Source organism: Pseudorasbora parva, chromosome 20 (genome assembly GCF_024679245.1).
Source record: "Pseudorasbora parva isolate DD20220531a chromosome 20, ASM2467924v1, whole genome shotgun sequence".
NCBI classification, from domain to species: domain Eukaryota; kingdom Metazoa; phylum Chordata; class Actinopteri; order Cypriniformes; family Gobionidae; genus Pseudorasbora; species Pseudorasbora parva.
In genome coordinates this window covers 28980341-28993483 of record NC_090191.1, presented here as the reverse complement: position 1 = coordinate 28993483, position 13143 = coordinate 28980341, and the positions used below count along the sequence as shown (strand labels likewise).

Below are 13143 nucleotides of genomic sequence, written 5' to 3'. Positions count from 1 at the left end.
TACCAACACTGATATTTAGACGCGTCCTAGGTCTGTAATGTGAAACATATGGGAAAACAGACGCCAGTAAATGTAAATTATTATAAACTGGTGCGCAGCCTGTAAATTTAAATCCACATGCCTGGACGCCTGGACCAATCACAGAGCGCGATGTTGGTCACGCCCCAAACAGGAAGTCAAAAGCGCAACGGAACTGTACCGTTTTTTTTCAAACTGACATCTATGCATGTAGCTTGAGAAAGAAAGAAAAACCTCATTGTCATGTGGAAGAATATGAGCGCTATATCCACAATTTCTTTAAAAACACAGTTTATATGAGTGCAGGGCATTTCCCCAGGGCTATAAATCGGAGTAAATAATTCCACTTCGTTTATAGAAACTAAAACATACTCCCTACTGGCAATAAACTTAAGCATGAATCAGTGCGTTTTGCATTTGTTTATATCGTTTGTGTGTTTTATTAAGCATATTCATAATAACAAACAACATAAATTATTATTTATAAGTTAACAAAAGTTGTGCATTGGGTAAACATTAAAGCAGTGCATTAATACATATTTTCCCCATTATAGCAGGCACACAATCTTTTCCTGATATTTATATGGGCTTGCGTCACGATTACGTCACTAACCTGGAAGAAAACAAACGCAGTCACGTGACCAGAAAGCGCGCTGAGAACAAGAGCCGCATGAGCTCAGCTCATTCATTCGACCAGACGAACTTCATAAAGTTATCCCAGGTTTGTCGCATAAAGCTTTATTATTTATTTCCATGCGCATGAATCGGCTAGGCTCTCTGCACGTCACTATGCTGCAAGTGTAGTTCACTTTCAACTTCGACAGAGAAGTGTATGGATCAGTGTGAATAAATAAGTAACGTTAGTATTAGTAATGCATTCATTATTGCATAACATGATATGAGGTACAATAGATATTAAGTTCTAGAGTTTATTATTTAATTTGGAAGATATTTGTCTACACAGTATCTTATACATTTCATCTTAATACAGCACTTAAGTTATACTGTACTTTTGTAGAACATTATGGCATTTTCCTCCAAATAAACTGAATTTTCTTTTCTCCCCTGTTACTTATTTAGAAGGGAAAGTAACCCCTTTTCATCTAAATAATAGAATCATTTGATGGAAGATGCCAGATGAAACAGTTCGTTCTGCAACGTACACAGTGCCCTGCGAGGACTATGTTCATGTAGTGGAGTTCAGTCCATTTGCCTGCGGCTCACCTGCTTCACTCCTGGCCTATGGAGGAAACCAGTATGTGGTCGTAGGCACTTGTCGTTTTAAGGTAAGTTAAGAACAGTTGTCCACCAAATTGATCAGTCTGTGGTAAGAACGCTCTATAATCTGTAACCTTCTCCTGTGGAGCTCTACCTCACTACAATCCATCTCCAGCACACCTGTCTGTGATTTGAACATTGATGAACCAGTTCAGGTGTATTTGATCACAGGTGGAACTAAAAAGTATTCAAGATAACTTATCTAGTGTCGATAGGTACCCTCATGTCACATTTCAATACATATCACAATGGCATATTATTGCGATACTCCAAGACATATGATAAAAGGTTAACAAAAAAGTGTACTGTTGATTAAAATGCTAAATTTGGCTTTGCATTGGGGATGAATAGGCTTGGACTTTTACTGGTAACAGAACATCTGGCATTACCAATCACAAATATCTGCCCATTGCATTATTATACATTATTCAACATAATATATACTATTTTAATGTAGTACTGACACTAAATCTCTGTAAACTAAAACAATTTTTTCATTTTGAGTGAACTAAACACAATACAGATTGTCACTATCCACGATACATATTGCTGCATTTTTGTATTGCAATATATTGTTACACTACTGGTGGATAGTATGCGGGTGCAAAGTGGACAAAACCACAAGCAGTTTTACTGACAAAAACATCTATGCTTACATGAAATTCAGAGGCTGTTAGGAACAGAATACTAGCGTACTGTGCAGTATAATCTGACTGAATCCGAAATAACCCTCCTAAACCCTAAATCGCTATTCCCTGTTAATCTACTAATACAGTTCACTTGAAGGAGTGAATGAAAACAAGTGAGAAAATTCAGACAACCGTTAATTGTGCATCAGTTGTACACTCGTTATTGCAGAGCATGTGGGGTTCAATGAGTGCACGTAATGGTTTTGGACACCACTACAAATGTCTTCCCTTCAAATAATGCCCTATTTGAGAGTGTAGGGGGTGAATTTGGATTCAGCCTTTAATTAAAAAAAACAAAAAAAATGTGTCAAGACTCCTTACCGTGGTTCTGTAGGCCAAATCAGAAACCTTTCTGGTTTCTTAAAGTATCATTTCCTATTGACTGCCTTTCAGAATTAGTTGTGTATATTGACAGAATATTTTGCAATCAACTATATTAGACATGAAATAAACTCTTAAAGCAGCTCTTAAAAGCATTATATTGCTTAAAGGATTAGTTCACTTTAAAATGAAAATTACTCTATGATTTACCCACCCTCAAGACATCTAGGTGTATATGACTGACTTCTTTCTGATGAACACAATTTAAGTTTTAAATATCCTGACGCTTCCAAGCTTTATAATGGTAGTGAACGAGGCTCATGAGTTTGAAGATCAAAAAAGTGGATCCATGATGGAGGATGCATATGACGTTTATGATGGATGGATGATCTTCATTTGGTGGAGGGGGCCTTCTGAAACTAAGTGATGCATTTGTGTAAGAAAAATACCCATATTTAACACATTATAAATGAAAATATCTGTCTTCTGCCAGACTGCCTTCTGTATTCAACTTATGGAAAAAGCGTAACTGATGCAATGTAGGCAAGGTGTAAGCATTTTTGAACTGCGAGAGGAGTTACAAATGCTTCGTAAGTTGAATACAGAAGGCGGTCTGGTGGAAGCTAGATATTTTACTCTATAAAGTTTTAAATATGGATATTTTTTTCTTATGAAAAACCATTGATTTGCTTCAGAAGGCCTTTAATAACCCCCCGGACCCTTGAGGATTACTTTTATAATGGATGGATGCACTTTTTTAAACTTCCAATTTTGGCGAAAGTAGCTGGTTGTCTGGAAAATTTAGATGTTCATAAATGTGTATAAGTGCTGCATCCGGTAATGCATACTTCCCTTCTATAAAAAAAAACTGTGGGAAAAATAGTATGTCCGAATTTATAGTATTCATAAAACTCATGCGAGGCCACAGGATAGGATTTGTAATGTAAGTAAAGTCCTGCTGTAGGTCATGTGATCTGCATTGCATTCAAACTACAGACATCCATACTACATAAAATATACAAAATATACTTTTTAAATGTGGCAAGGAAAAATAAGTACCTACTCAGCGTATGCAATTTCACATGCAGCCAAAGTACATAGTATTCATCCTATAGAAATAGTATACTGTTATGTTTACAGCCATCCATATCTATCTAACACTGTTTTTATAAGTAATGTCTGTATGTCAGCATTTGAGTGATGGTGCCCACAGCCTAGTGATTTCGTATTTGTGCAGGAGGAAGACACAGAGGTCGACGGTGTAGAGTTCACCTCTCTGCAAGTGTTTGTGCATGGAGTGCGTGTGGACGCCATCGCATGGAGCCCCGAAACCCGTCTGGACAAGCTCCCTCCGGTCATCAGGTATGGCTTTGAACATGCACTGCTTTTTTATGCAGAGGTGAAACCGAATGAGACTGATGGATTATAATGTGACTTTGGTTTGTAACAGAAGATGTGGAATTATGATGATCTATAGAGGGAGCACAGGTCTTGATGTCAGCCACCATAAAGTTCTTCATCTACAGCCGGCTTTCTTCTCTTCATTAGAGGCTCAGACACCGCATATGATAATTGATTTATTTTACCACACAAATCCTGATATTCTTTTAAATGTTACATAAACATGCTTTCTCTGAATTGCACTATTGAATTTCCCTTCCTAATTGATGTCAGAGTCAATTGCGATATTTGAGAGTTGAGATATTTTACCACACATGCACAAACATACTCATTTTTGTTCAAATAAATGTGCTTTCTCAGAACATGTTTTTATCACTGAGAGACCTATTTTCCAGGGATCAATTCATTACCTAGATTTGTATGTTCATTTCAAGCAGTGGAAAGTGTCTGTCACAGCTGTAGTTTGATCTGGTTTGTATCAAGAGTCTAATAAGATGTTGTCAGTCTGACATGTCCTTCCTTAAGCTGTGAATTTGGGAGGGTTCTGCTCCCGGTGGGGAAGTTCCCTGTAGCTTTAGCAGCATGGGAGGGGCAGAGTTATTTCCTGGCCATGCTGTGGTCAGGGCGGAAGGTGTAGCGTGCTTAATTGTGTGCACTGGCCCTTATTTGGGTTTATTTTCTTCTTCCCTAGCTATACATCATGGGAACGGAGTACTAGAGATCTTATTGAGGTTTCCTGGGCGTGTGGGTTGACACAGAGTCAGAGGTTATTGACAGGTTGACTGGTTTTCTGCTGGTACTTCTGCCATGTAAATGATTGGTATTGCTGTGATGTTATGCCATCTGCGCAACAATCTAGCCAAAGACTGTCATGTTGATAGAACTTTGTAATTGGACCTTTTGTGGCAAGAACGCATGTGATTGATAGAGGGTGTAAGAAGAACACTGTGTGTGGTATAGGAACATTAAAATGTGCGTGCGATTCTCTAACTAAAAGTGTGAGTTTGTGTAGTTGTATGAAGAATTGCTGCTCCTGATTAGTGGCAGAGCTGTTTTATTAGGTTTGTTTGGATTTTGAACAGACAAATGTGAAAATGGCGTGATGAAATTCTGATTTTAGTTGTTTCTCTTTAACATTATTAATCTCTCCACTGTTTTATCTTCTGACTGTGGTTTATTACACACCCACATACATGATGGTGACAAAATGCAGTTTTATTGTATCCATGTTTTTTTTTGCTCCTGTTTCAGGTTTTGCACCACAGCTGCAGACAAAAAAATCAGGCTGTGGACATCCTATCTCCAAAACAGCTGTGAAGTAAAGGTAGATCTTTTATGTTGAAAATTCATAATATATTCACAGTGATTTTGCTGGTGATATAAAATTAAACAATGTGTCAATATCGAAATGTGCTTTTTGAATGTGCTTTTAATTGGCTGTTAAATTTCAGTAACAAATATGGCAATCAAATTGGAAAATTGTATTAATTTCCATGAATCAGCTCAAATGGTAAGGAATAGAAGATCTATGAACTATCCATGAGCATCACACTCAAAAAAGGTTTGCAAATATTGTCTCAAGGTGTTGACTGTACACCCAACTATCTGTACGGAAAAGTTTGTCTTTGTCCTTGGCCGACATGTTCATTATAGGAATGTTGTTTTCCAATTTTTGGATTTCTTGTGTTGCCTAGGTGATGGAAGGCCACACCAGCTACATAAATCATCTAGTGTTTGAGCCTGCAGAAGGAAAGCAAATAGCCTCTGTCAGCGATGACCACACTTGCAGGTTAGTTGCACTTTAGTGTATGAGTATGAGAAAGCGAAATGTGTGTGTGTGTGTGAGTGTGCTCTGTTCTCTGTTAATGATGCAGAAAGTCTTGACCAAATTTCCACACTGAAACCCAACACTAAACACAACACGGCTCGCCGTTGCTCTGTGTAAGCGTCAACCGCCAATTGCTCGCACAGTTTTTCTTAGTAATTGGTTAAACGTGGAAATCCAATCAGTAGCCGTGGCTTTTCCTCTCCACGGCCACAGTTAACGAGCTCCTTGAATGTGGCCCCACCAATCAGCCACTGAGGTAAGTGCGGTTTCCTGGCAGTCAGAGGTAATGTAAGAGAGCACTCCTGGAGTCTCGGGTCTTCCCTTTTGCGTCAGAGCTATGTAACTGACACACCTGAATGTTGTAGTGCTGTGGCCTGCCACAACTCAATGGCCAGGCTTTAGTCTTCCGAGCTTGCAAGCCTTAATGACTTCAAGGTGGATGAGGACCAAGACGGCAATTTTCCTTTATAGACATCCAAATTTCAGCAACTGGATCCTTTATGCAGACCTTGCCATGAAAGTTTTATGATATACGTTTTAAAGTTTGGATGGTGTAACCATGTTTTCTCAACATGATCAGGTGATTTTGCCCTTTCTGTGCAATTTGCCTAGTAGATATTACATCCTTTGTTTGATATTAACCATCATCTTTCCCATCAAGTCTGTGCTGAAATCAGCATGCTTGAAGCTCTTCTGCGAATCCAGTGAATTTCTTGGTGCACGCAGCGCCTGTGAAACCGTTTCAGTTTGCAGCTTCGGCAATCATGGGCTTCTTCTCTGCTGGAACCTGGATGTGCTGAAACCTCTTTTGTAATGACTAACAGCCATAAGACTGGCCCGGTTAGAAGCAGCTTATTATTTTGATTAAATAACCATTTCTTATGAATAAATCATGGCCCACCCAACAGCACAGTAAGGTGCAAACCACTGCAGTTACCATATATCTCTAATCCTGAGCTGCCAGCTCAAATGAGAGATTCGATATTATGATTTGAGATTTGGTGTCTCGTTGTGGTCATGCTCATAAGGAAAACAGCCAAATGTTAACCATTGTGCCCTCCAATACCATACTTTACACATGCCCATCAGAATTTAGTTGCAGATAGTTTATATATTGCTCTGGTCAGTAGATTTTGTGTCAGAGATAGTGTGTTTGGTTGGAGAGGAGAGGGGCCAAGGGATCGAAGCAGGAAATATCCGCCATAAGCCTCAGTCTCCCTCTTCTGTGGAGCCAGAGAAAACAGTAGAGCGCTCCATCTGCAGAAAGATTTAAATTCTGTCACGTTGAGAAAATATGGGACGCAAGAGGAACAGCGAGGTGGAACAGGAGAAAGATCAGGTTAATATAAAGAGAAAGAGTGAACCTTTTCCAGTCAGGCCACACAAACTGTGCTTTTGATACAAATGTGGCTTTCAGCTGGAATGGTTTTGTATGTGTGACACCTTCCCTGCGGAAAAGACCAACTTTTCTATTTAGCAGCATGGGGATGCTGTGGTCATGTCCATACAAGGGTTCTTAACTTGCTTATCCAGCAAGACTCAGCTGGTCTTCAGCCTTATCAGAAAGCATGGAAGTGCGCTGTGTTCTTTTACATATGTATTTAAGCTTTATCTTTCCTGCCTTTTAAGATATTGCCATTGAGGTTTAATTGAGCACCTCAATCATAGAATCACCCTTAAAATCAAGCAGTTTCAGATCTTCTCTAGTGTTACGTAATTCTCTCTCTCTCTGTGTGTGTGTGTGCGCGCACGCTGAATAGAGAGTGCATCTTGTTTACTTTGATTACTTTTGGGAGAGCAGGTCACACAAGGAAATGCTGAGTTGACAGAGTTCATGTAGGCGAATGAGGCATACCTGCAGTTCTAGAGAATGACAGGTAATGCAAGGAGTGTTCTGTTGTGTAGAAAAGTGGTTTGATCCAGAATAGAACATCATAAGTAACTTATTTAAAACATAGCTACTCCACTTGACACAAATAGAACTCGCGTAATGGGCACAGGAGATTTGACTACAAATTAAATTTAAGAGTGCAGGGGGTTCCAGTTCTGCTACTAGAGGGCCACCTTAAGCACAGGTGTGTTGAACTCTGCAGGATGATGGTCCTCCAGGAGCAGGTCTGAACAAACCCTCCGCAACAGAGTTTGGCTTTACTATGCAGCTAAGCTGACACAAGGTACCTTGGTTGGAAGGCAGCAAAATGTTGTTGCTTATGGTTTGAAAAAACCTTCCGAAGGTGCATGTGACACCTTAAATTGTCTATATTGTCAGAACGAATGTGCAAAAATACTTTAAGGGGTGCAACAACTATTATTGTGGCAGCCCTAGTGAAAAATAAATATACTTAAATATAGTTGCAGGATATTTGAAGTACATCAATATACATTTATCTGTAGTATATTTAGCATATACTACAAATACATTTATATCGATGTACTTAAAGGGTTAGTTTACCCAAAAATAAAATTTATGTCATTAATGACTAATGTTGTTCCACTCCCGTAACACCTCCGTTCATCTTGGAAAACACAGTTTAAGATATATTATATTTAGTCCGAGAGCGTATGCAAGTGTATGCACACTATACTGTCCATGTCCAGAAAGGGAATAAAAACATCATCAAAGTAGTCCATATGTGACATCGGTTAGTTAATTAGAATCTCTTGAAGCATCGAAAATACATTTTGGTCCAAAAATTACAAAAACTACGACTTTATTCAGCATCGTCTTCTCTTCCGGGTTTGTTTTCAATGCTCAAATAAAGATTTGAACGGTTATGAATCAGCGTATTGATTCATGATTCAAACAAGTATATACAAACAAGTATATTTATTGCATTTTTTATTGCTGTATTTAAAAAACTTCAGCACTGCTTTTGTACAACTAAAATGCATTTAGTGCATTAGTTGTTCCAAAAGACTTTAAGTATACAAATTTATAGTGTGACAATAATACATTTAGTTATACTTAAAGGTGCACTATGCAACTTTCCGTCCACTGGAGGGCGCCTATTCAAAACAAATGCGTAGTTTGATGACGCAAAGTGTGAGCGCAGCATCTTGGGAGATGTGGTCTTCTCATCACAGCCGGTGGAAAATAGGACTCAGGCAGAAATCACGTTCATGCATGCGGTTATTAACGTTACTGTAGTCTAAAGTAGAGCAGGACCGAGTGTTGTGGAGCTGAGCACAGCTGCTGGAGCGATTGTTAAACAAATACCCGCCTCACGAATACCAGGACTTTTATTATGACGGGACAGGACACAGTCGCCGGGCGCCTGCACACTGCACAGATCCGCTCTTCCGGTTATGATTTTGAGGTAATGCAGCTCTGTTTATCATATTAGATACATTTAAGTGTGTTTAAAACAACGTTATGACGTTACTCCGTGCATTCACTTGTTCACACTGCTAAGAGTAAAGCGCTCCTGCCAAATAAAAGCCGAAACCGAGGGTAGTGCAGATATGATGCAATTGACAGGCGACTCCCTCAAATGAAATGCTGAAACGTCCCTGTCCTTAGTTAAAATAGCAATTTTCTCACAATTTACAAATAGTTGGAAACATCTGGGATATTGTAGGTACTCAACTGAACAAAATATATAACACCGGCCTAGTGGTTTTTGGATATTTCACTGCAAAAATACTACATAGTGCACCTTTAAGTACATACAAATACATTGTGCTTAAGTATACTATTTTGTTCACTAGGGAGTACCTTCAAGGAGACACATTTGTACCTTCTTAACAACGAATGGGTGCATATTAGTATCTTAGAATATCTACCCTAAAGATAGTCATATGCACTCCTATGGTACTACTATGAACCAGTTTACTTGGTTTTAAAGCCAAGCCATTATGTTCTATAAAGTATGTCTAGTGACGATGGTTGTTTAGGGAGTTCGTCTTGTAATTTCCCTCATGACTGATAAATTATACTAGACCACAAAAAAAGGTTCATTTTGGCTACTGAGAGCACCTGAATGTAAAGAAAACTACTAACACTGTTGTTTTAGGTCCGGTCTAAACTGTTATTCACATCGTATTTGACAAAGAATTAGGCCCTGACCTGGTCACCACCATAAATGTTTGTTTCAACAGTTCTTAACTCAATTTCAGCATTTCTCACCCCTGCCTCATCCTAAAAATCACATCGCACACTCAGCTCAGCTTCCCGGTTGTGCAGTGTGGGAAAACACAGACAAGCCAGACAGACCCTCCCCTTGTTTTCCCTCTTAGATCTTCCATGACTTCAAACACTTCCATCGCTTTCAACTTGTATTGTACATGGCTGTTGCGTATTATCCCACAATGCTGCGTCAGTCATTGAAAAGCCTTACGCAATAGCAGGAGCACATTGTCTGTGATGTGTCCCGATTTTTTTTTTATGTGCTTGGTGTCTTAATCCTCATTTGGCTTCTTCAGGGTTGTAGAGAGCTGACTTTTCGCCGCCTTGAATACCCTGGTGGTTGTCAGGGCTGGTGGTTTTGGTTTTGCGTGCAATTGAACTCTTGCTTGGCGAGGGGTTCTGAGTAAAGGGGTTTTAACCATGTTTGTGTGGTGTGGTCTGAAACCTCACTCAAAGGAGCTTGATCAGAGCAGAGATGCCCCAGACAAGGGGAGACAGTTCAGGAGTTCCTGGCAAATGTGTTGGACAGAGCTTGGGTACTTACAAAGACCCCTGTCTGTGAGCTGTTGAGCATGAGGCATGTCCTCCAAGTACCACCCAGCTGAAGATATTAATCTACCCAACTGCACGGTTGACATTCAGACAGGCTTTGGACTGCTTTTGGCCTTCATTCGATGAAGACTTCTCAGTGACCTCATCTACCGAGCGGTTGTGCGTCTTTCCTATTAATGGAGGGCTTCTTTTTTTCCCCCTCTCTTTCTCTGCCCCCACGCTTTCCCAGAAAACCTCCACGGTTTCAACTCATTAGAGGGAACTTGTGGTTCTCTTCACTCGCGCCCCTGTGATGTGGTAAACCCAAGATCTGATCTCCAGTGAAACCATCCAGAATCTGATCTCCAGTCTTCTCCGTCCAAATGATTTATTGCATCTGCTTGCAGGCCTCTTGCTGTATCTGTACTTGCCCTAGCGTGCCTTTACAAACTTCGAGAAGCATATTTGGAGTGAAAGGCTTCTGTGCCTGGGAAGAAAAGACTGGGAGGTATTGGCAGTCCTGCTTCTCCAGGTCAGCTGCAGGCAAGGGTTCCTGCAGTTCAACTGGTCGAGCATGGCGCTAGCAACTCCAAGGTCATAGGTTTGATTCCCAAGGAACACACATACTTATAAAATGTATACCTTGATTGAAGTGCCCTAAATGTTAGTGTACCACTACTGTCTTATTCTCATCTATAGGTCAAAATCCACATTTGTTGAACTTGTATTCAAACTCTGTAGACTTCTGTTATACTGTTGTTTCATTTTAGGTTAGTGGTGTATGGTTTTTCATCATCAAGTTATTTTTAGCATCTGGCTTTTTTTTGTGTGCTTAATTGAGCTCTTATTAGGATTATGCTGCTTTTGATTAGTGTCTTGTTTCTGACAGGTCTTTTTTTAGTTTGTGTGTGCCTTTGAAAGGGTAAGAACGCATGAGGACAGGGATGATGTAATAACCCATTCATGACCTCAGTATTTTTTATTATTATTTTTTTTACTGTTGCTGGCCTATTACCTCTGTCACTGTGATCTCAAACTTTATTGCACCGCTTATAATGTAGATTAAAATTTCTTAACACCGGAAATTAAAGTAGGGGAAACAAAAAAGACTTCCACATAGTTAAAAGTGCACATGGCTTGTTTCACTCCCTAGTAGTTTTACCAGAGACTTTATCCCTGTTTATCATGTAAAATGTAACCTACAAAATACTATCTTTGTACTTTATCTTATGTGGACAGCTGTAACATAATGTGTCACAAAATCTATCTCTGCATTTTTTTTTATTGTATTTACCTGAAGATTATATTGTTGTTTTCCTTTTTGAAGATTGTGGGACCTTGATGGTAATGAAACCACTTCATTCAGACTGCGTTCCCCTGGTGTAAGCGTCTGCTGGCACCCCGAGGACATCTGTAAGGTCAGAAATTTTATTTCATAATATTCATCCTGTCGATTGTTTTGATTGAGTCCCACTGTGGTTTCAGACTTAAGGATCCCACTGTATACCAAAATAAATAATTATATATCTTTGTTTGATACAGTTGATGGTGGCAGAGAAGAAAGGCACTATACGGTTCTATGACCTTGTTACACAACATGCCATTCTGTCTCTGGACAGTGGGCAGATGCCGCTCATGTCAGCTGACTGGTGTCTCACAAACACTATTAAGGTTGGAGCTGTGGTGGCTAATGATTGGGTGATCTGGGACATTACCCGGTCCAGGTAAACACACTTTTGTCTCTGTGGTCAGTGTCATTGTTCATGATGTGTTATGTTGGTCATGATGAGTTACTGTTAAAGCAGAAATGTTTTGTGTGGTCAGCATGACCCAGACATATTGTCTACTATCTACCCTGTTCTAGGTCGTTTATCTTTCTGAGAATCAGGATTTGGTCCATAATTTGCAATACACATCAAACTGAGACCAAATAAATAGGCAAAAATAGAGAATCGAGCCTTAAAACCTTTTTAGGTCTTACATGAACTCCTCCACACTAAATCACCATAATGACATTCAAATGAGCAGTTATGTTGACCATGATGTAATGTGGGAGTCAATTAAACTGTCTGTAAATAATACTGATGTGTTTTTCTGTAGTTATCCACTTGAAAAGAGGCCAGCTCATGTTGGCAAGGCAAGACATTTCAGGTAAATTGTTACTACAGATCCGATTATTCATTATTTGTTGAAATGTGTTCATGACTATAATGTTGGTGGCCTCTTCTACAGATGGTCAAGGGCAAATGAGAATCTTTTCACTACCACAGGCTATCCGGGAAAAATAAACAGTCAGTTATTGGTGCATCATCTGGGCCATCCACAGGTTTGTAAAATTACGTACTTGTCTGTTTATGTGTTGCCCAACTACCTCAGGCCTCATAGTACACAATTGTCATTGCAGCCTGTGATGATTGGTTCAGCATCTGTGGGGGCTGGTCTAAGCTGGCATAGGACCCTGCCTCTTTGTGTTGTCGGTGGGGACCGAAAGCTGTTCTTCTGGATGACGGAGATGTAACCTGGATAGAATTCAAATGGAGAGTGTTTCTGTTTTTCTTTTTCAAAAAATAAAGTAATATTTTTCATGTGCTGTCACTGTATTTACTCCACTGTGTCTTATTTTATAAGTCACTTGGGTTAGAACTCAGACTAACAATTGTGGGAAACGAGACACTTTTCTCTCTCCCCAATTTTTTTCCCTTTTTCTGCGAAGCATTGTATCAGTGTTTTTGGTGTGGTGTTCGGCCAAGCTGGCTTAAAGTTGAGCCAAAGGTCGCCAAACGGCAGGAGCTGGCAGTTTTTGTTTCAGAAAGATTGCGTGCTAGGAAAAAAAAACTGTACAGGTGCTAATATAGACCATCTCATTAACTCCACCAGGATAATAATCTGCAGTCCCATTCCTAACACAACAGGGGAACTTCCTCCACTCGACCGTGACGCATGTGTGGTGG

The 13143-nt window shown here is 39.7% G+C and overlaps 1 protein-coding gene across 3 annotated transcripts; it reads left to right on the top strand.

The window, feature by feature from the left end:
- Positions 1-620: 620 nt before the first annotated feature.
- On the top strand, positions 621-12792 carry nup37 (nucleoporin 37). Of its 3 annotated transcripts, none has more exons than XM_067427288.1 (10): positions 621-739; positions 1099-1304; positions 3544-3668; positions 4959-5031; positions 5402-5496; positions 11520-11610; positions 11735-11916; positions 12293-12343; positions 12425-12518; positions 12597-12792. In XM_067427288.1, exons 2-10 carry the CDS (start codon positions 1149-1151, stop codon positions 12708-12710), a joined length of 981 nt encoding a protein of 326 aa, XP_067283389.1. In that variant the 5' UTR covers positions 621-739; positions 1099-1148; the 3' UTR covers positions 12711-12792. The 3 variants fall into 3 exon arrangements, with proteins under 3 accessions (XP_067283389.1, XP_067283390.1, XP_067283391.1); XM_067427289.1 differs by having other exon boundaries at positions 627-739; positions 1133-1304; XM_067427290.1 differs by lacking the exon at positions 621-739 and adding an exon at positions 809-877 and having other exon boundaries at positions 1133-1304.
- The last annotated feature ends 351 nt before the right edge of the window (positions 12793-13143 follow it).

Excerpts from the sequence above, each read along its gene's own strand:
- nup37 (XM_067427288.1), top strand. The coding sequence starts at position 1,149 with ATGCCAGATGAAACAGTTCGTTCTGCAACGTACACAGTGCCCTGCGAG. Across the intron at positions 5,497-11,519 it reads AGCGATGACCACACTTGCAG|ATTGTGGGACCTTGATGGTA; the intron begins GTTAGTTGCACT and ends TCCTTTTTGAAG. Across the intron at positions 11,917-12,292 it reads TGGGACATTACCCGGTCCAG|TTATCCACTTGAAAAGAGGC; the intron begins GTAAACACACTT and ends GTTTTTCTGTAG.